Source organism: Rhinichthys klamathensis, unplaced genomic scaffold (assembly GCF_029890125.1).
Source record: "Rhinichthys klamathensis goyatoka isolate OS25496 unplaced genomic scaffold, OSU_Roscu_1.1 h1tg000228l_1, whole genome shotgun sequence".
Classification (NCBI taxonomy): Eukaryota; Metazoa; Chordata; class Actinopteri; order Cypriniformes; family Leuciscidae; genus Rhinichthys; species Rhinichthys klamathensis.
In genome coordinates, this window is record NW_026606752.1 from 1,452,565 (window position 1) to 1,475,230 (window position 22,666).

At 39.6% G+C, this 22,666-nt stretch overlaps 1 protein-coding gene across 2 annotated transcripts in view; it reads right to left on the bottom strand.

Moving 5' to 3' along the window:
- Positions 1 to 1,636: 1,636 nt before the first annotated feature.
- roraa (RAR-related orphan receptor A, paralog a) overlaps positions 1,637 to 22,666 on the bottom strand; it is a 319,482-nt gene continuing 298,452 nt past the window's right edge. For both annotated transcript variants that reach the window (XM_056264946.1, XM_056264947.1), the window contains 9 exons: positions 17,672 to 17,757; positions 15,038 to 15,179; positions 11,198 to 11,593; positions 10,362 to 10,483; positions 9,341 to 9,473; positions 7,614 to 7,721; positions 3,795 to 3,905; positions 3,467 to 3,579; positions 1,637 to 2,268 (listed from right to left, as the gene is read on the bottom strand). In XM_056264946.1, the coding sequence (XP_056120921.1) occupies positions 2,104 to 2,268; positions 3,467 to 3,579; positions 3,795 to 3,905; positions 7,614 to 7,721; positions 9,341 to 9,473; positions 10,362 to 10,483; positions 11,198 to 11,593; positions 15,038 to 15,179; positions 17,672 to 17,757 (1,376 nt within the window). In that variant the 3' untranslated portion in view covers positions 1,637 to 2,103. The remainder of the gene's footprint in view (positions 2,269 to 3,466; positions 3,580 to 3,794; positions 3,906 to 7,613; positions 7,722 to 9,340; positions 9,474 to 10,361; positions 10,484 to 11,197; positions 11,594 to 15,037; positions 15,180 to 17,671; positions 17,758 to 22,666) is intronic.

Sequence of the window (22,666 nt, forward strand, 5' to 3'; positions counted from 1 at the left end):
AACACAAATTCTAATTATTGCAGGATTAAGTGCTATGTCATCCTTCGTTCTTTCCCTTTTTTTCTTATAGGCTTCATAAGCACTGTACAATGTTACAAAAATAGAGGATTTCAACCAGACAAGGCTTTGAATATTTCTCTTTTTTCCCCCCCACTCTTACGTTCCGACGAGCATTGTTGCTGGGCAAAGACTCTCACAAGAGCCGGTTTAAGGAAAATCAGCTGTTCATAAACCAGATCTGACTCCTCCACATGGTCATGTGACGCACCACCACTAGATGGAACCATTAAACGGCATCTGAAATGTGTGGGAAAATGGTCCGATTTCCTGATTTCATTTAATAGACTGTGTGCTTTGGTTTGGCCCGCAGTGGGACGCTACTTGAGGGTGAAATAAGATCTAGAGCTTGATCTGGTGTTTTACCATCATAGTTCCAGTTTAAAGGTGGCGGACAATGAGTGTTTGTGCATTGTAAAAAAAAAGAAAAAGAAAAAGTGCCTTACATTTTTTAAGTACAATCAACTTGGATGTTTAAGTCAATTCAACCTCATTTGCATTAAACTGACTTCAAAATGTGTTGAATCTTTTATAACTTATAAAAAAGAGTTGAAAATTGCTTAACTTATTTTGATGAGTTAAAGCAATGTAAAAACATATGTTTTTATAACTTATTGATCATATCATTTTTTACAGTGTGGAAACATTAAAAAAAATTGCCCTCCCGGATTATGTGATCCGCCTTTACCCAGCACCAACCTCCGCCTCGCGCAAATAAATACACAAACACACACGCAAACACGCACCCACCCTCAGCAGCGTTAGGGTTTCCAGCACTCGCTCTCCATAACCGTGGTATTTATACATGCAACACATCACTAGGTAAATATACAAGTCTTAAATTAAAGAAAGGTGCAAATAAAAGTGCCTTATCAATTTTTCACAATTAAGAATAGTCTAGCTACTAATATCATACATGTTATTTAAAATAGATTCTATAAACATTATTTTTTTTTTCTGTATAGTTTGTACTTATGACCAAATACCCTGTAACACGTTAGAAAACAGGTGGAATGGACCCTTGCATTGCATCGATGTTGGTGGTCGGACCGTTACGTTACGAACACCATTCCGGAGAGGGACTTAATAGCAGATGGCCTTAAATGATATCACTAAGCTAACTATGGTAGATGAAGTCTCTGACGGCTAAAAGCAATTGCGTCTATTACGACTAGAATTACCAGAATTCTACGTTGTTCCTTCTTTTTTTTTTTTCGATTGTCCGTAGAAAGGTGCTGTTTTGTGTCAACACTGCGCTACACTCCTTCTCCGTATCTCTCTTTCTCTCTCACTTTGTATTCTTCTTTCCGTGCTGGTTTGACATCCCCAAAAATAAAAATCCAAGCTCACAGGGAGGAAGGAACCAGCCACGTATGTTTCTACGTAGACTTTTTTTTTCTTTTTTTCGGTGCTACAATAACTGCTGGAACAGTTCAGATAATCGACTTTCTTGATCTCAACTTTTTTGTTTCATTCTCTTGGCTTGAAAAGGGCTTGAAAACGTGTTCCTCTTCCTGTAAAAAGTTTAAAATGGCGTATTCCAGGCAAACGCTCTCTGGGAATCTTTTTTTTTTTGTTCCTCCGTTTTGGAAACGAGTCAAAACAATTTATGCTGATCATGACAAATCGCCATGGGACCGTTCTGGGAAGGAACGCGTGGACTCTTCAGGTTCAGTCAGAGAGAGAAAGAGAGCGAGGGAGCGTTCGGAAAAAAACAAGTGTCTTCATCTTCTCATCCTCTCCCCTGGGGCTCCGAATCCCACCTGTGTCAGTAAAAGAAGGGAACAAACCCCCAAAAATAAACCACTGGCGTCAAACCCAGTCCATTACCAACCTCCTCCCCCACGAAGAAAAAAAAAATCACAAGGAAAAAAAGAAAATAAAAAAAGGGGAAAAGTGTGTGTGTGTGTGTGTGTGTGTGTGTGTGTGCAGTGTGTCGTCCGTCCAGGTGTGTGTATGTGCAGGGCACTGCTAAAGTGTCTCAGATTGATGCTTGACATTCCCCACGGTGTGACATCCCCCGGGCGGGGCGGGCGCGGGGAAGCGCTACCCGTCAACGGGCATGGACTGCTCAAAGTCTGATCCGAACAACTCCTTGTACAAGGGGGGGAAGTGGGCGCGGACAATGTCTGGGTATATTGCTTTGAACGCCGTCAGCTTTTCCGTATGCCGGCTGCACAGGGCTCGCAGCGTGGAGACTTTGCATATCAACTGCAGAAAGAGTGAGAGAGAGAGAGATTTTAATTTGGTGGAAAGGACCCTGTGGTACTGGGGCAAAAGGCAGACCCTCTAATCCGCAGACACAACACAGATGGTCCCAGGTTTTTCACATGACATCAACTAATCTTTCTTCCGCCAGACCAAATGCAGCTTATCAGATGAAGTCATCCGTGAAATCAGTAATTGACTGTTTATTTATTGGTAAAATTTTATAATAAGGTTTCATTCGTTAACATTAGTTAATGTATTAACTAACCATGAGCAATACATTTGTTACAGTATTTATTAATCTTTGTTAATAAAAATACAGCTGTTCATTGTTTGTTAATGTTAGTTCGCAGTGTGTTCGCTAATGTTAACAAATTTTGATTTTAGTAATGTATATTAGTCAATGTTGAAATGAACATGTTCATTATTAGTTCATGTTAACTAGTGTAGTTAACTAATGAAACCTTATTGTAAAGTGTTACTTTAATATTTGATATTATGATGTATTCTAAAGACTGGTTGGAAATTATTGCAGTGCTGTTATTGTTAACTAAAACTATTAAAAAATATATATTTTAATAATTGAAATAAAGCTGAAATAAAATATAAATATATGAAAGATTTTAATAAAAGAAAATAAATTAGAAATGTTGACTTGGCAACTAACTGAAACAAGTTTAAAATTGAAGTACCGTACTAAAATGAATAAAACTGAAATAAAAAGAAACGAAAGCTAAATACAAGTATTAAAAAAACGAATACAAATGACAAAAGCACAAGAAAATTACTAAAACTTAAATCAAAAAGAAAACTAAAAATATAAACTAATTTAAAACATTAATAAATTATATAATAGTATATAAAATAATGCTAAAATAACACTGATTTAATTATTCTCTATCATTTATTCTATTGGCAGCTCTAGTTTTTAGCAGAAAGGAAAAAAAATATTATTATTTTTTAGATACAAGTAACTTTCCTCTAATACTGGCTAGAAATATGATCCGTAGAAATTTAAACAAAGTAAATATTATATTGCATGATATTAATCCACAAATTCCAGATTTATTCAAATGACTTTGTATCTTTATATTGTTTTATACAAATAGCTATGTAGAGGAGTATGTAATATATACTGTAAATTGAGATTAATATCACATCACATCTAATGACATCATATCCTGTTCCTTATGTGTAGTACCTTTGTCAGTATGCCATCCTCTCTGTGGTTCTTTTGTAGAACATGTTGGAGGGCCAGCTGAATCTTTTGCTGGAGTTTCTCCACCTTCACCTTCTCCTGGAGCCAAGACCGGTCTAAACACCACACACACACACACACACACACACACGAGGACGTTACACTCTCGAGCTGTGACACAGCATCACATGTTCAGATGCATTTAGCCTTGGCGCTTAAATGGAAAATAGTTTGAATCCAACCAACACTGTCTCATTCCTCCTTTCTTCACAAATAATTGTGCAGTTAAACAAGGGCTTGTGGGTAATTTATGTGTAAACTTTAACATTACCTGCAGACATCAACACGAAGGCGGAGAACAGGGCGATCTCGTCTTCAGAGAGGTGCATAGAACACAAGTTTTTCCCAAACTCGAAGACAGAGCTGATCAAGTCGTCGCAGCCTGTCACGGCGGAGACAGAGAGAAAGGAAAAGTCGGTGAGACGGAGCAGTAGACAGCGTCGGGTAGACACTTGATCTTTTAGCATGAGATGTCGGGGTGGAACAGAGGTAAAAACAAACAAACAAACAAACAATACAATCCTTCAGCATGATTTTTTTTTCCCGCCACATTTTTTCCCCCCTTCCAGGCTAATCATGCTTTGGCGAATGAGAGAGGTTATGTAAGCATGACTGGGGTCACTAACAAGACTGAATAAAACCCATGACTCAGAGCTCACGCAAACACTGCGAGATAGTCTCAAACTTCCCCAAGCAAAGCACCACCTAGACACAACAATGCTCCCTCTCATTTTCTCATTCATTTTGAACTCGAGCATAGTTCCACATTTTTCAAATGTAGAAGGATCACGCTAAATCTGAACACAATAGTATTGCGTGAATATAAAAATGTTGCAGTCGAGATCAAATACATAAATAATACATATGTTTAATGTTATATTTAAATATTTTAAGAAATAATACATATATTTGGGTCTGTTTAGAAGCATTTCTAGAATTTGAGTCAGGTCACTCTTCATAGACTTTAAGATCAAATAAAATGATAGCTTGCCTTTTTATATCAATCGCAGCTTGAAAACTTGAAAAAAGTGTTTATTATAACATTTATTCATGTTTACATATTTCCATATTCTATGGAAGAATCAAAGCTAAAACACAAACACCAGAGTAGTAATATTTAGAAAGAATTGCACTGAATATACAAATTTTGCAGTTCAAATACATAAATAATAAGTATTTTTTATCATTATATGAAATATTTTATATGTTTAGAAATTATAATTATATGTTGATCTGTCTGGAAGCATTTCCAGCAAGTATTTTTTGGGTCTTTGAGAAATTGAATTGAAAGTTCAAAAATTATAATTTGCCTTATACGTATATTAATTGCAGTTTGAAAACTTGAAAAAAAAAAAAAAAATGTTTTAACATAACACATATTAAGTGATATTGTTAGTCTTAGACACATACAATTAATACTAATATTTAGTAATAATTTAAAAAGGATTGTGATGTATTTGAATAAATATGCACATTCTTGCATTCTTTTTCAAATGCATAAATAATAAATATACTTTAGATTAATCTCCTGTCTGTATAGAACGATATCTTGTCTTTTATATCAATCGCAGCTTGAAAACACTGTTCAACTCAACATTTATTAAGTAATAATGTCAGTTTTGGATGCACAAATCTATAAGACTTCTAGATGCTAGAAATTAAGCATAAAAAAAAAGCAAACAATTGAAATATCCAAAGTGTCAAATACCACCTGTTCAAATACTTCCATATTTTGTGGAAGACTCGCCCTAATGCTAAAACACACAAACACCACGTTAGTAATATTTAGAAAGGATTGCGATGTGTTTGCATGAATTAATATGCAAATCTTGCATTCGGTTTCAAATGCATAAATAATAAATACACTTTAGATTATTCTCCTGTCTGTTTAGAATATCTTGCCTTTTATATCGACCGCAGCTTGTTCAACACAACACCTATTAAGCAATAATGTGAGTTTTAGATGCACAAATCTATATTAGACTCATAAATAAATCAGATATTGAAAATTAAACATTGAAAAATGATAAATAATTGAAAATCAAATATCCAGAGTGTGTCGAGTACCACCTGGGGGCACTACGCCACAGTTTCAGTTTGCACAGCGATTTCAGAGATGCCGGTCGAAAGCTTGGCAAACACATGCGAGCTTATTAAAAGCGCCACACGTAAGACAGGAATAAGATATTATGCTTGTTATAAGGAGGACGTCCACATGAGATATGGTTACAGTATGTGATTGAATGTTATCTTTCAGACTGTGGCATCTTCTCATATTTGTGTTTGTTTTGACACCCGGACAGCTTTCAGCCCCGAAAGGTTTCCGATGCGCATGCATAATGACAGAGAAGGGATTTCACTAATGTCACGGCATTCAAACATAAATGCTATTTGCTTACACCAGAAAAACTCGACGCCCAGTTATACGCTACGGCTGTGTGGATGGCGGGTTTGATAAAACATTCCTGGTAGACACTCAATCTTGCTTATGCGGTTCCAGACGCCCACCGTATGCAGCAGCTTCAGCAACCCTGAGCAGAGTCCTCAGCGAGGAAACCGACTCCAGGTGTGGAGGATATGAGAAGCTACTGCCGACCTGGTGGGCTTTAGACGCTTGCGTACACACGGGGTCCAAAATCAACACTTTATTTCATTTAGTATCGGTAACACTCCAATAAAGGTCTCATTTGTTAAAGGGGTCATTTAATGGTACATGCACTTTTACAAGTTGATTGTACTGAAATGTGTGTTGGCAGTGTCTGTACACAACCATCATAAAATGATAAAAATCCATCCAGTGTTTTTGTTTTAATCTCCTTATTTAATCAAATTGAGCCGTTCGACCTTGTGACGTCACATGCTCGGAAGCCCCTCCCACGATTGTTGATTGACAGCATCGTTTCAACACAGACCCGCCCTCGCTCGTGAGAGCTGTCAATCATAGTCTGCGCGGACCGGCGCGGTCATTGTTGATATGCTGGAGCACTGTCTATGAGCAGAATGGCGTCTAAGCGATTGTGGTGTTCTGTTCTTGGGTGTATTAACGAACACAGTCATTTTAATGTTCCTGAATCCGAACCGCTGAAGACGCAGTGGCTGAGTTTGTTTTCGAAGGGAATATTCCCCACGAGCAACGTCAATGCTCTCATGTTTGCGCGAATCATTTCACACACCAGACTGCTTTATAAGGAGGGTCAGTATAAAGCTGGTTTTGCTAAGAAGCTGCTCATGAAAAAAGGATCGGTTCCAGATATTCGTGTTCCTGCTGAACCTCTAGAACAACTGAAGTGAGTGTAACGTTTTATTAAACTTTATATTAATATTTATATTAATCTTTGCAAATCGCTAGCTGCACGCTTCACAATGAATGCGTCTAAGGTTTAGACTTAGGGTACATTACGGCATGTTTTTCTATGTATGATGTTCTCAATATAATTCATAATCCCACGTTTATACTGAACAACGCGTTATGGTTATTGTGTTATTGTGTTACAAACGGTGTACGCACAGAACAGAGAGGCGGAGTCAGCAAAGCTCATTATCATTTAAAGTCATATGCACTGAAATGGCGTGCTGAAAACAGAGCTGTTTTTGACCAAGTAAAATAAGTGTTTTCTTATAATACTAATGAGAATTTGTAATTAAAGTATATTACAAACTTTTAATTTAGACCCTAAAAACTCATACTAGCTTGTACAAAAATGGCATTATATGACCCCTTTAACATTAGTTAATGCATTAACTAACAAAAACTAACTGTGTGTGTGTGTGTGTGTGTGTGCGTGAATGAGATTGCTTGTTGATGTAACAAGTAGAGTGACACATTACTTTATAAATGTAGAACTTAATATTTGAGTTACTTTTACCATTGGCAGACTTCGGACCCTGTGTGTATGGGAAAAAACCTTTACATTGCTTTCAGTAAGGCAAATTGGTTGAGTTTTGAATGCTTTTGCCATGTGTGAAAAAGGACCTTAGTTTTCAGTTCCAACACAATTTGGAACAAGCAAGCAACACACACACAAATATAATATTCCAAACACAGAATTTCCACTTCACATACCAAATCCAAGCAGGTTTTGTAACTCACCTAATGACTTAAAGACATCAGTCCCGGCATACTTTCCGTCAAAATAGACTGTGTTGTTCTGAGGGTCGAAGGCACGGCACATTCTGACGAACACCACCTCCAAAGAGCCTACACACAGGCGACAGAGAAACAAAATTGTGATTTTATATATAATCAAAAGCAGACACGCTAGAGAAGAATGTGAAGGCATATACTGCTAACTGCATTCTCAGCACTGCCACAAGGTGCGCTATAGCAAGCATTAGCGTAAACAGTCTTCTTCTACAGCAAGTTATTGCATTTCCAAAAAGCATCATCAGCCAACTATTTCTGTTGGAAACAACTAAACTTGCGACCATTGCTTTTAGGAAACACCCCAGGTTGATCACTGTCGGGTCAGGGCAACAAGTTGAAAAGAATCCTGCAGAGTAAGTTAGCTGATATTAGCTAAGCTGTCGACATGTTTAGTTTGCTACCTGAATAATAGCACACACGTGGTTCAATGGTACAGACATTTGATGCTAGGTTTGTTGTGTGAGGTTAATACTTGCATGGAGTATGTTTCTGGCCATAAACGCAAGCTTTATTAAGTCACCAATCGCAATCGGCTGTGTTTTTGAGCAGTGTGTGTGTGGCTCAGGTGGAGTGTGTTGCTGTTATTGTTGTGAGTGGGAGCAGTAATTCTACCGCGGAGGGCTTTGGTGAGCACAGGCTTAGAGGATAAAAGCCACGTAATAGAAGCCATTACGGAGCTTTAGAAAGATGGCGGTGGTTTAAAATGTCATGTCAGGAGCGAGCGCTCACTCAGTATTTTGTTTATAATTTTGGAGGGGCCTGGCACAAACAGAAACACTGAAAGCTGTTGGGATCATGGCGGGGATGGGGTGTGAGTGTGATGTAGCACTTTGGCCCATTATTTGTGAGGAGAAAGTGTGCAGTGGTGGATATCATCTCAATAGTGCGTTATTTTTTCAAAGAGCTGACAGATTGTCCCGATACAGTTTTCCTGTATACACAAGAGATGCTCATTTGAAGCACGGCACCTCCTGCTGTGTGACATCGGCTGTGTTCAGAATGCAATACTAGCATATTGCTTAATGTGCAGTGTACTATTTTTAAATAGTATGCAGTATGCAACAATAAATACTTTAAAGAGCAGTTTGCTACACATCGTTTGCTAAAATCGGCATGAAATGGAAGTTGCGATTAGTCTTTTCTTCCCTATTGGGATGCATATCTGAGTGAAACGGCTTCACGAACAAGAAAAAATGTAGGGCGGGACTTGATTGGATAGTTGTGCTTTGCTTTTGCTGTGATCTCATGTGATTGACAGGTTGATCCCGCCCTCCCGCCAGTAAACGCGTCATCAAAGAGAAGAGATGTTGTTGCGAGAAGTTATTTTGATTAAAGATTATGAGTGCACATGAATTTAAAAAAAAGATGATGTGCACAGATAAATCATTTATAATTAACACTGCAATATTCCATGAAAAATGGAATTTCAGTGTGTCTTTAATTTAATAAAGTGGGTCCAAGTTAGTAGCAAATAATAAAGATTAGTAGCATTTTTAACCTACATTTTGGCAAATACATTTTTTAATGCATACAAAAAAAAAACTGCATACTGTACAGTGTATACATACTGCTAGTAGTATGCTATTCAGATGCATGCAGCACAGGATTATTTGTGTTTACGCCCTGTAAACTAAGCCGGGATTGGATGATGGTGATGTGAACGCACACTTTACCTGCTTTGAGAAGCACTATCTGATCATTCTGACAGAGCTCCATGAAGCCGTCGATGCGTTTGGCAAACTCCACCACATACTGAATGGCCTCTGTGATTTTAATAGCACACAACTGCCACATGACTTCCCTGGGCTGAGGGGAAACCAAACACAAAACAAGCACTTTAAAGAGGCCATATTTAATTATGGCAGTTTAATTAAGTACACAAGTACACTCGTGATTTTTGCACCAAAAACATTATTCAGTTTTACATGACCATTTTATACTCACTGACCCTTAGAAATAAACCGGCTTTGATACAGTACCAAATATCTATTGATATGTAATTGTGGGCGGTTACCCATGGGTAGGTAACACTCACATTAGGGTTGAATTTATTAATATTAGTCAATGCATTTAGGTATCATGATATAACAATCAACAATACATTTACAGCATTTATTAATTTTGGTGAACATATACATTTATAACATTACAAGCTGTATAGATTAACATTTTTTAATGCATTTCTAAATTAACAATGAACAATATATTTATAAATTAACATTAATCCAGATTATAAATGTACAATGTGTACAAAGAAAGAGTGGTCTAAATTAGTCATTTAAAGGGACAGTTCACCCAAAAATTCTGTCATCATTTACTCACCCTCATATTGTTCCAAACCTTTATGAGTTTCATTGTTCTGCTGAACACAAAAGAAGATATTTTGAAGAATATGGATAACCAAACAGTTGACAGTAGCCATTAACTTCCGTAGTAGGAAAATGTTAATGGGGTCCGTCAACAGTCTGGTTACCAACATTCTTCAAAATATCTTCTTTTGTTACAGAAGAAAGAAACTCATACAGGTTTGGAACAACATGAGGGTGAGTAAACGATGACAGAATTTACATGGATCCTCATCCTATTAATGCAACCAGCAAGGACATTTTTGATTCCATTGCCATATCAGTGTCACTGCAAGTTACATTAAAAACATTGCTTGTCTAAGGCTTCTGAAAAGCTGTGTGTGTTTACCTTGTTCTGGTAGCCCTCCACCTCCTCCTGAAGGAACGCCTGCCAGGTCATTTGCTGAAGTTCTTCTCTCAGGTACTGACACGTCTCCATGTGGGACTTGGAAATGTTCTGGGCCAGATGTTCTGAAACACAACGCAACATACCGTCAAAGAAACCCTGTCGCGCTTGACTGCACTTAACGTACAGACCTTTTGAGCTGTACTATATATATATATGTGTGTGTGTGTGTGTGTGAGATGGCATTTGCTTCCCATTATCGTTATAAAAAAGTTCTTCCTACTAGTGGATTAGTTTATGCTTACAGAAATGCTGAGGGAAAAGATCTTTCAAAAGATGCAGCATTTTATTTGTCTCCAATCAAAGGGTTTGTGATTTAAAGTCGATTTCGAAGAGCGTTGACCGTCTGTGTTTCAGTACAAAAGGAAATTAGGACAGCACTTCAAGTATAAAAGTGAGTGTGTGTCAATTCATGGGAACAAAGGTCATATTTGCTTTCAGCGAGAACGAGAAAATGGAGACGAGAGAAAGAAAAAAAAACAGTATAAAAATTCAATCATGTTGAAAACACATCTGTTAAAAGGAGTCCCAGAGCAGGAGGGGAAGCTAAAAAAATGATTTCCCTTGGCGCGTGCCCTGCTGGATCCTGATTGGCCCTAATTAATGGAAACTAATTAGAAAAAAAAAAGAGATTCTTTTAATGAGTCTTCGAGATGAGTCTCCAACCTAATGCTATTTTAAGATACCTTTAGCGATGTTTGCCCCACGGTTGGGTTCTTCCCCCTAGTACCATCCCCTACCCAGAATCCACTCTGCCGTTCTTCAGAATGATCACTTACCCAACTCAGCCATGGAAACGGTGGGGGACGTCTCCCCGTTGGTGAAGGAACAGTAGGGGAAGAAGCCCGAGCCAGGGGTGAAGTCGCAGATGGGCTCCGGCTTGATCCCGTTGATGTCCAGGCCGGACTGATCGGGTGAGGGTTGGATGTCCAGGTAGAAGCTGCTGACGCCCGAGTCAGGCTTGGTGCCGTCGGGTGTGTGGCCGTTCATGTAGCCGCTCAGGTCATCATGAAGCTCGGTCAGGCCATTGGTGGAAAGGCCGTAGGTCGGTGTAAGGGGTTCGGCCTCACCGGGCTGCTGCTGGTGGTCCCGCTGTTGCTGCTGGAGCCGGTGTTTCTGCACCTCTGCATACAGGCTGTCCCGCTGTTTCTTCGACATCCGGCCGAACTTCACCGCTATAAGGGGCAAAGACATTGCATTATGAACAGAAATCTCTCTCGAATTGTGACTGCTTCCTTAAATATACAAGTATAAACAGGCCAGTGTGGCAACCCAACCCTGGCAACCCACCCATGTGCGTGTAACATGAAGGTCCACCCTGCTAAGAAATAACCGTCAGATCGTAGGAAAATGTATGAATGAGATCATATCAATTCATACAGATAAGCCACCAATTTGCCAAAATCTAAGGGTCTGTTTACACGACAACGTTTTCAACTAAAAACGTTAAACGTTTAATGCGTTTTGGCCGTTCGTTTACAAGACAACGGCATTTTGGGTGCCTGAAAATGCTAACTTTTGAAAACGCGTTTCAAAGTGCAAGTTTTTGAAAACGGTCTCCGTGTAAACAATAAAAACGCGAATCTCTGAAGACGATGACGTCATGCACATGTGTATTACGTGTTCAGTCTATAGTGATGCATCGCCATCTAATGGCCTGGCAGCAGAATACAGCGTTTTTAGTCTTAGTCATCGCTTTGACAATGGGGTCGTCTGTACGCAGAAAACTCGATGGAAAAACTTCTCAGTTTTAAGCATATCGTTGTCGTGAAAACGTACCCTAAAATGGTCACAAATTTCCATGCAAGTGTGTTGGGTGAGACTTCTTTGTCTATTGAATGTGTTTATTACAGGGGCAATCCACATTGCTGCCTCCTAGGGCCGAGTGCCTTGCTCAAGGGGATGATGGTGGTGCATGGCTCACTGTTTACATTGATCAAACCAGCAACCATTTGGTTACCAACCACCACACCAAAACTACCCTTGCAGAAGACTTCACCCCATAGCCATTGTTACTCCAGAAAAAACAATAGGCACAATCTCTTTTCCCTGAAGACTCTGGCCTTTGAAGGGAAGCTAGTGTAACGGCATGGAGAGTACAACTAACTCCCGGGAGCAGGGTTTAATGTCTCTCAGAGGGTATTAGTAGTGTATTGGGTCAAAAAAAAGGAACCTCTTTGGTAATAGCATTAGCTTTTTCCTGCTGTCTACCTGTCAAAATGATCCAAGAAAACCTGACTAGCATGAATCACCAATTTACAAGCACTCACAAAAAGGAAAGGCCTTCACTCGCAACACCTGGAGGAAGCGGCGGAGAGACTGTTCAGCTTAGAAAGAAAGAGCAGCTACAGCTTTAGACTGTCTTTGAACTGGAGGAGTGTTGGAAGAACAGGAAGCAGGGGACGGAATACAGTCCGGATCAGATATGAGTGAAGATCAAGTGTTTTTAAAAAGGAAGGGCGCCTGGCGAGGACAAGCTGATCTACTGATGGCTGGAAAAAGACATAAAAGTACTGGAGAAGTTTAGTGGAGAATGAAGGGGATAATGGGGCTTTGACTGTTGGAGACGAGAGGAGAGAAGAGAAGACGGGACCAGACAAAAGAGGACAGGAGGAGAGACAGCATGTGAGGGGAGAAGAAAAAGGAGATGACAGGAAAGAATAGGAGAGGAGATAAAAAGGAGAGAAGAAGAGAGGAAATGAGGCAAAAGGAGACAATAGAAGAAATGAGACGAAAAGAAGATTTGAAGAAAGGTGGAGATGAGAAAAGAATAATTGAGACTAAATGAGATTTGAAGAGAGGGGAGGAGCTGAGATGAGAGAAAACGAGACGAGAGGAAAGCAAATGAAATTAGACACGAGGAGACGATTATTTGAAGGAAGGAGATGGACACAAAATGAGACTTGAGGAGTGGAGACAAGAGGAGAGAGATGAGACACGAGAAGAGAAAATAAAATGAGACATGAGCAGAGTACAGGAGATTAGTGCAAAGGAGATAAGACAAGACATGCTAGAAGGAGACATAAGCGAGGTGTTTAGAAGGGGTACGGGATCAGCTCTGATTTTGAGGCGTATGAATGAGAATGAGTGGAGGCCTAACGCCGTCTCAGACGTGTGTGTGTGTGTGTGTCTGGGTACGCTCTGCGTCTCTGTCCCCGAGTAAGGAAGGCAGATGGGGACTGGTGAGCTTCAGTCGGAGTGAAGTCAGAAGTCACCTTGCCTGTCCTGGTTGTGTGTGAGAGAGCAGCCTGGTAGACTCGGAAGACCTGGCCTGATTTCATCCTCCTGTCACGGGCCGTAGTCACACAGCCCAGCCGGAGGCCCAGCAGGGGGCCTCCACACACACACACACACACACCTGTGCACCCGTTAATGCTGCTCACCTGCATTGTCTTTAATGAGCCTGCTTTAATGACGCTCATTTAATAAAAGCTACTTGCTGTCAGATTCTCCACCCTGACTGAGCATGCCCTGCAGTCCAGAACCACAACTGCCTCTTAAATTCATCTTGTCACAAGTTTGGTAAAAAATTAATGAGCAAAGGGCGCTGACTACAGAGCAGGTACTCTACTTAAGTGACATGGCAAGACCGGGGACAAAGGTAAGTATTGAATAAAAGTAGTAAAGGACTAAACATATTCTATTACACTATCCACTTAATTGTTTCCTTGAAGTCCGCAACGTACTTTCAATATAAATTTAGCTGTCGCTGTTAAAATAGACTGTTTTTTGTTCCTGTACCTTTAAGATTTCTATATTTAAATGACTTTGGTTATGATTGTCTCATGTCTCTGGATGTGAAATGAGCGCTGGATAGGCTTTTTAGATATTGACGCGAACTGCCGAGGTAAATCTTGTCATTTTGGTATTGTGAACAATTTCCCCCCCCCGGTTTCACAGACATGGCTTAAGCTAGTCCCAGACTAAAATGCATGTTTGAGCTGTTTTAACTGAAAGAAACTTGCACTGACATATCTTAAAATATGTCAGTGCCATTATTTTGTCTTAAGACACACAAACAAGGCATGTTTATAAAAGCTACTCAAATGTCCTAACTGAATGAATCCTGGCTTAATCGAAGCCCTGCCGAAGGCCTACAATTATATTGAATTTTTAATTAAGCGAAAATTGTGTCAAATTATAAAAAAAATAAAATGAATTATGGTTATTTAGGATACCTATGAAATTAGGCTTTTTAGTCATTTAATTTAGACATTTTATAAAATCCTATTTATTTTGACAAAAATGTTTAAAATATTTCAAAATATAATTTCCATTTAGGAATGTTATTAAACACAAAACATCATTTGAGATGGAAATGACACTGGTGGAAATGACTTGCATAATAATAATATATAAATCACAGATGCATCCTGTGATGCATGTACTGTATCACATTTGTGGACATTGTTAAAAAGTTTTCCATTAAATGTTCCTCTTTTAATCTACTTGTTGCAATCAGGCTTGTATTCTCAAACCATAACTGAAAAACACTGTCTGTCAGGTTGCACGTTCGCTTTACACGCTGCTCTGTTTGGTATTTTGCATGCATTCGATGTTCTGTATCTGTGGAGACTGTGTTCTCCCTCTGGTGTCTGCTGTCCTGGACATGGACTCACCGTCACGTGACATGCCCACGGCCAGACACTTCTGCAGCCTGCAGTGCTGGCAGCGGTTCCGGCTGGTGCGGTCAATCAGGCAGTTCTTCTGACGCGGGCATGAGTACGCAGCATTGCTCTGCTGACTCCTCCTGAAGAAACCCTACAGGCAACAGAGACAGACAGAGAGAGGGTTGGTTAACCCAAGCAGGGCTCAACAGTAAGAATTTTTAAGATGTCTCATCACACACACAAAAAAAAAAATATATATATATATATATACACACATTTTAGTTTTAGAATGCATTTTCATACACTGTAATAGAAAAGATTCTGCCTTAAATTTTTTAAGTACAAACCCTCTGGATGTTTAAGTCATTTAATTAATTTCAGTTAAAATGGGCCGCCTTTGAGTTGAGTTTAAGCAATGTTAATTGTAAAGTAATGTTAAACTATTTTTTTACAGACAGCATGTCAAACAGAAATGGTAAGAAAGGAGAGAAGGTCAGAAAGGCACATAAATGAGACAGAAAGGATGTCTGCCAAGGAAAGGGCAAAAAATACAATTCGTGGGTATAGACGAGAGGATGAAAGGAGCATTAGGTGGATATAGGGAGATAAATTGATTGAAATTTATGTTTTAATGTAATTTAAATGTATGTTTTAATGACATTTAAATTCAATGTTACACTATAAAACTTAAAATAATTAATCGTTTTTTTATCAGAAATGTCAATTTTTGCTGACGAGCCGGCCCATTTTACCTGAACACTGCTCATCTAAACAAATGTGGAAAAGCTATGTTTCGAAACCTGAAGGGCCTGAACAATTATATTTTATTACATCAATTCAACACACAAATATTTTAAAAAGTCCTTATTAATCAGGTTTTTAGTTAGTGTCCCAAGCAATTAACCAAAAAGTGGCAAATTGTATCAGGCAAATGATACCTGATATCACCCTACATAAATTACTAACTTAAAAAAATGAGTGGAATCTTGTATAACTTATACAATGTTTTTTTTTTTTTTTATTACTTAAATTTGATGAGTTAAAGCAATGTAAAAACATATGTTGTCATAACTAATTGATCATATATTTTTTTACATGTATGTGCAAAAAACATTTTAAAATTGTAAAACTTTTTTTTTCATTTTTTATTAACAGCTGCAAATTATACATCATCGTCTGCACACTTCTAAATATGACTTATATTTATATAATTATTATACCATAACATTTTTATATCATATTATTTACTAAGAAAAACATTTTAATTGATGCCTTTCAGCTGAATTGACCTCAAACTGGCGACAGACATGCATCTATACCTTACAAGCGCATTATATCCCACATGAAGTGCTCATAAAACATTTCAGTGGCAAATGCTGAACAGATGGTGGCAGCTTTACAAACACTTGCCTCTATCATATAGACATGTTTCTCTTTAGTCAAGATACATCCGAGCGACACATACTTCGGTGCGGTAACTATAAAAAAAGCAGTTTGGAACGAGTATTTTTCCTCATTAACAATTGGCACGGCTAGTTCAGAGGCGGCTGAGAAAGGTAGTAAATAATGGCGAGTTTGCGCGAGGTTATTAATGTTGAATAACAGAGCCCGGACCCAGTGGTTGGCTCAAGGGGGGGGGGGGGGGGGAGTAGGCGCCCACGTTGAGTTTATTTCTCATCCTTTTGACTTAATGAATTGATTCCAGCTCGTCATTAACACACCCCACTCCACAGCTCCATACACATATGTCTTAATTAGTTGCTCATTGGCTGTTTAATTACTAGAAAACAGCTGACAGCTGCCAAGTTGCTTTCTAATGGCAGCCATTATGAAAGCGGGGTAGGACTGCCGGTGACAAGCAGCGCTCCTTAATAATGCTATGATTTATGGGCCGGAGCGTTGTGCTCGCACATATCATTAAATGTCTCTGTGCCTCGAGTAATTAGTAATCATTAAAGATACATTTCAGCAGTTTATTCTTCAGGCCTGCGCGTTCCTGCCGCCGAGTGAGTGACGGAGGGAGATGCTGAGCCGAGAGTCTGTCTATTGTGCGGGAAAACAAAAAAAACGAGGCGTTCAAGAGCCGCGTCCGCACGTTCGTTTTTTCTGCAGACTCCTGCTCGCGGAATGCTAACGAGTCGCTCCGGTGACAGGCGGAAAACAGGAGTACACAATAAGCACAAAATTCCTCTTTGCTGAGTGGACGGCGTGTTTGAAAAATGCACAAAAAGAGGAGCTTCGGTGGGAAAGAATGTGTGTGTGTGGGGGGGGACGTGGTTGGAAAACTGCTAACGACGTGCTGTGATCCAAGCGCTTCCCGTTTGACGGTTTTATAAAAAAAAAAGTCAAGTGCAGCAAAGATGGTAAAGAAAAGCAAGACAAAGGGATTATATTGTTGTCGTATTGTAATTGTGACGTTTTTAGCAACATTTCAAACTGACTACGCGAGTTATTAAGACTCAGGCGTGTGAAGAATTGTGAAGTCCTGTAAGCACAATAGTAGTCGTTTCTTCTTTTAGACAGACAATAATCCGAAAGAAACTTCTGTTATTTTCCAGAATGTCTCATTTGTTGGCTTTTCCCGCTTTTTCTTTGTCACGCGCGCGGGCGCTTACCCGCTGACAGGGTTGTTTAGCTTCTTACCTTGCAGCCCTCGCACGTTATCACGCCATAATGGATGCCTGATGATTTGTCTCCACAGATCTTGCAGGGAATTATTTCGATTTGAGCTGCGGAGAAAGAAAAGAGAGAAGATACTGTCAGGATTTTTCACTGTCACCAGTCACCACGCAACACCTCCTCCACGGCTGCATGTTGCGACATGAAACGGCGCCGAGCTTCAAAAGCATCACGTCGATGCCACCCTCGGCTGCTGCGTATTTGGAGGAGGCCATTCTGACTTTAAACAGAAAACCCTACAAAAAGCACGGCAAACGTGATGTCAACTCGTGACTTGGAAACAAATGGAATCGTAATAAATCACCACCATTTCCCTGCAGAGCCTTTTGGGCAGCAATATCGGGAGAAACCCAACTCTTTACCACATGACTGGACCTTTTCCGCCACTGGAATATTGGTACTAAGCTGCCTGTTCAATTTAAAAACAGCCGAGAAGTTTCACCACCACTGAGACGGAGTTCAGTCCAAGAGGCCTAGCCTTGATACAAAAAAAAATGTGATGTATTTGGGGAAAAATCTCAGAGCTATAAGGTTTAGAGTTGAGAGAAGCTTTTTTTTTCCTCCACTACATTTAAAGAGATCACCCAAACTTAAAAAAATGTTCATCATTTACTCACCCTCTTGTCAATCAAAACCCATACAACTAATTTTCTCATGGAACAAAAAAAGAGATATTTAGCAGAATGTTGACGTTGCTCTTTTCCATTCAATCAAAGCGCATGGTGACCAAAGTCAAGCTCCCTAAAAGTATCTGAGGCCCTTTTTACACCTGATATTAAGAAGCGTTTTGGTCGATCGGATCACAAGTAGACGAGGGAGACACATTTCTGGTGTTGTCTCTTTTGTCCGATTTCGACCAACTCTGCACTGATTACTTTGAGGGGAGGGTCTATGGGCAAGTAAATATGTGGTTTTTTTTTCAGATTTTTCGATCTAATGGACGAAATGAGCTCATGCAATTTACATATTCACGCACCCGGAGATGACGGAAAAACATACGGAGAGCAGAAGCTTGTGAGTGTGTGTTAGAAATCAGGAATGGTGAGAGAACATTGAGCTTGGTATGTTTTTTGTCTTCAAATCAAACTTACTGTAGGTCTTCAGTCGACAGAGTTTAAATCCCGTCTGGCTAGCGCGCTTGGCGCTTCCCATAATGTTTCCGCATTAGGTCAGTCGGCGGAGAGTAGGTGGTCTTTTGTGGCTTTTTGAACACGCAAGCAATCCAGTCAAATGCGTTTTCGACAACCTCTGGAAGTGGTCGAAAGGGGAACAGGCTCGAAACGTTTTAGACCCAATTTACACCTGTATTTAGCGTCATGCTCTTGTGATCTGATCGACCAAAATGTATCTTAATACCAGGTGTAAACAGGGCCTAAAAAGGTAGTATATGTGCCATCTTCTGAAATATGAGAGATATTTGTTATATCATATTTAAGATTATGTTTATGCATTTAACAGATGCTTTTATCCAAAGTGACGTACAGCATAAGTCATTTATTGAAACTGTCATTAATGTAATTCAAATATGCGCATATTGAAACTTGGCAGTCATGATTGGTTTGGAGACACAAGAACCGAATGTTTGGCATTATTGTCAAACATAGCGTGACATGGTTGAATATATACATGAATGTTAATGAGGTCTGAGAGCTGCAGAGTAAATTTCAAACGATTCCTCAAACTGATACATCCTATAACTTCAGAAGTGTTGGAGTATTGTGCATTAGTTGTACATGCTTTTTAGGAGCTCGACAGACCCTAGTCCCCATTCACTTTCATTCTATGGAAATGAGCAGCTTGAACATTCATCCAAACATCTCCCTTTGTTTTCCATGACAAACAGAAAGGGAATAAAAGATGACAAAACTTCAATTCATGAGTGAACAATTCCTTCACAGACGTACACTTGTGAACTCGATATTGATTCCGACGGATAAAACCTGGCACAAGTTGCTTAAAAAAGAGTCCGGCATCTCAAAGTAAAGGCCACGGCAATGTAATCACATCAAAGGACCCGAACCAAACCTCTGGCCATTGCAAAATAGACCTTACCACGCAAGAGCTTCACTCTATATTTAGCCGGATTACAGCTGAACAGTCACTGTTTAATGTAGCCTAAGCATTTTATTTCTACTTGACAGAAATTGCTCCCTCTAGTTCTCTTAGATCCCGAGCCAAAGTTCCCCGCAGCTACTTGCCTACCTCCAGCCAAAATACTGCGGCTCGATAATATTTTAGTGAACCTTATAAATCCAATCATACGGAATTAATTTGCACGCATCAAATTGCCACCGCTGAGTGATGCATCCGCGGCCGCCCATTTTATCATCAGCCTTCGAGCTCCCGTTGTGTCATCTGGATAATGTCAACGTCCCCACAGCACGGCCAAGGGTCTCTCTCTCTCTCTCTCGTTCTCTTTCAGCTCTGCGCTGCTGATCCACTAACCCGGTACGCTCACAGCCGGTACACCGTCCGTCCGGTCAACATGCCTGTAAACGGCACACAGTTTTTCGCTGATATAAACCGTTGTTCTCCTCAGGAGAGCTTCTTGGGAATTGGCAGATCTGCTAATTCAATATCCAACGAGTTTTTTTTATCATTAATTTATGATTAGGAAACCAAAATCATTTCTTTTTTTTCTTGCATTTTGAAAAAAGAAGGGGGGGAAAAAATCACGGGCAGTGCACTGTTGTTTGTTTTTGTGTTCTCTCGGCATGAGCATTAGCGCGCCAGTGTGTTCCTACTCCTTTAGCATTTTCAGCCTCATTACTTACATAATTTGTTCTGACATGCACTCACAACAACTGAAGCATGCTGTAATTAAGGCTGGCTGTGGTTGAGGTCCAGGAGAGAGGTTGTAGTACCCGGCCCCTGCCAGTAGGTGGCAGTCCAGGGCTGTTGAGTACAGTCTTTCCCAGGCTCTAATCCCAGCTTCCACGTTCTGCCCTACAGGCTGAAGCGGCTTCACACTGCTGGCATCACAGACTACCAGGCTGCAGGTTCGAGCCTGCGGGGGCCAAGCTGCCGCACTCCTATCTGACTCGCTCCCTAGGCGCTGCTCAGAGGGCCCTTCGGTTTAGCCGGAAAGAAGCAGGTACACTTGCTGACGAAGCTCGTGCCACATCAGTCGAAGGCGCAGGAAGTGAAGAGGGCATAACTGGGCACTCGGGTTTGGGTCCCGCCTGGCGCAAATTCTCGCTCTACTCTCCCTCTCGCCAGGCCTCCACATGAAACACTCACAAAGCTCTTTGTCTCCCGCCTGGCTCACGCTGCGGGGTTGCAGTGCTGGATCGGAGCTTCCTTTGTCTACGGAGAGCGCTAAACCGAAATTGTTCTGCTGGAAAGAAAAAATCCTCACAGCAAGATTAGGACGGGGAGTAATTCATCCAGCTCCAGTGCAAACACACTCGCCTAATAACACACACTGTGAGATATTCAGTTGCTCGAACAGTTCCACGTTGTGGAACACAGGGTGGTATTTGCCAGCACTGGATAACTGAATAACTTTTAGGGAAAAAATACTATGGTATAACTGTATTTTTTGAATGATTTTACCATGTAAATGCCACAGATTTCACATGTAAATACATTGTTAACCATTTAGAAAGCATACTGTGACTGTGGTGTTGTTATTATTTAAAAATCACAGTATGCTTCATAAAGTTCACAATGCATTTGCTAATAATAATAATATCAATAATAATACAATATAAAATCGTTATGCTTTCTAAAGAGTTATAATATATTATAATTAATCATAATAAATGTCATTATTAGACCATTTTCTCATATAAATGCATTGTTAGCCCTTTTAGAAAGCATACCATCTTAATAATAATACCAATAATAATAATTATAACAATAATTAAAATCACAATATGCTTTTTAAAGTTCATATAAAAAAATATATAATATTATTTTTAGAAAGCAAAATGTCATTTAAATTATTATTATTATAATTATTATATATTATTATATTATAACTATTTAGACAGCATATTGTGGTTAACTTATTATTATTATATAATTAATAATTATTATTATTAGACAATTCTCATACAAATACATTGCTAATACTTTAGAAAGCATACTGTGACTTAATAATAATTAATAAATAATTAAAAATCACAGTATGCTTTCTAGAGAGTTCGTAATATACAGTATTTACATGCAAAAAATGACATTTATCACAATAGTTGTTGTTTTTATTATTAGATAATTTTCTCATATAAACACATCAACCGTTTAGAAAGCATACTATGACTAAAAATAATAATAATTATTATTATTAATCACAGTGTGCTTTATAAAGAGTTTATAATAATCATAATAATCATAATTTCAAAAAAAAAAAAAAAACATAGGTCATAAAGCCAGATGTTTATGAACACCGCAGACAACTGAAGAATATGACTGATACAGCATATCAGACAGTGTTCATGCCATACACCGCGGCTGGTCGAAAAGGTCTCAGCCTACGGGCAACGTCAAACATACCACAGACACGCAACACACACACACACACAGAGTTACGCAAATGAAAACGCACAGTAAAAGGGCACAGGGCCGTGGTAACGTTAAAGATCAAACCTTTGCACTAAATGACTCCCATTGCGCCTACATTGAAATGTGTGGCAGCAAAGAGCAAATCTGATGCAGCTTGTTAGTTGGGTCTGCTCTGTTGTGACTTCCTGGAGCCCACTTCAAGGTCACTGAGTCAGAGCTGACAGCGAGACAGAGCCCTGAGGAGGAGTGACGTGTCACTTCGCTGTCCCCTCTCTCAGCTAATGCTATCTTTCTCACCGTCTATCGCCCTCCATCCCTCTCTCTCATTCCACGTCCCAATCGCAATCAGGCCCCGTCTCTGCCATGCCCTTTAAAGCCCTCAAATCAGACCTCATGGGAGACAAGCCCCTGCTCTTGCTAACAGAAGCCCCTCAGTTTCTGCTAACATCAAAC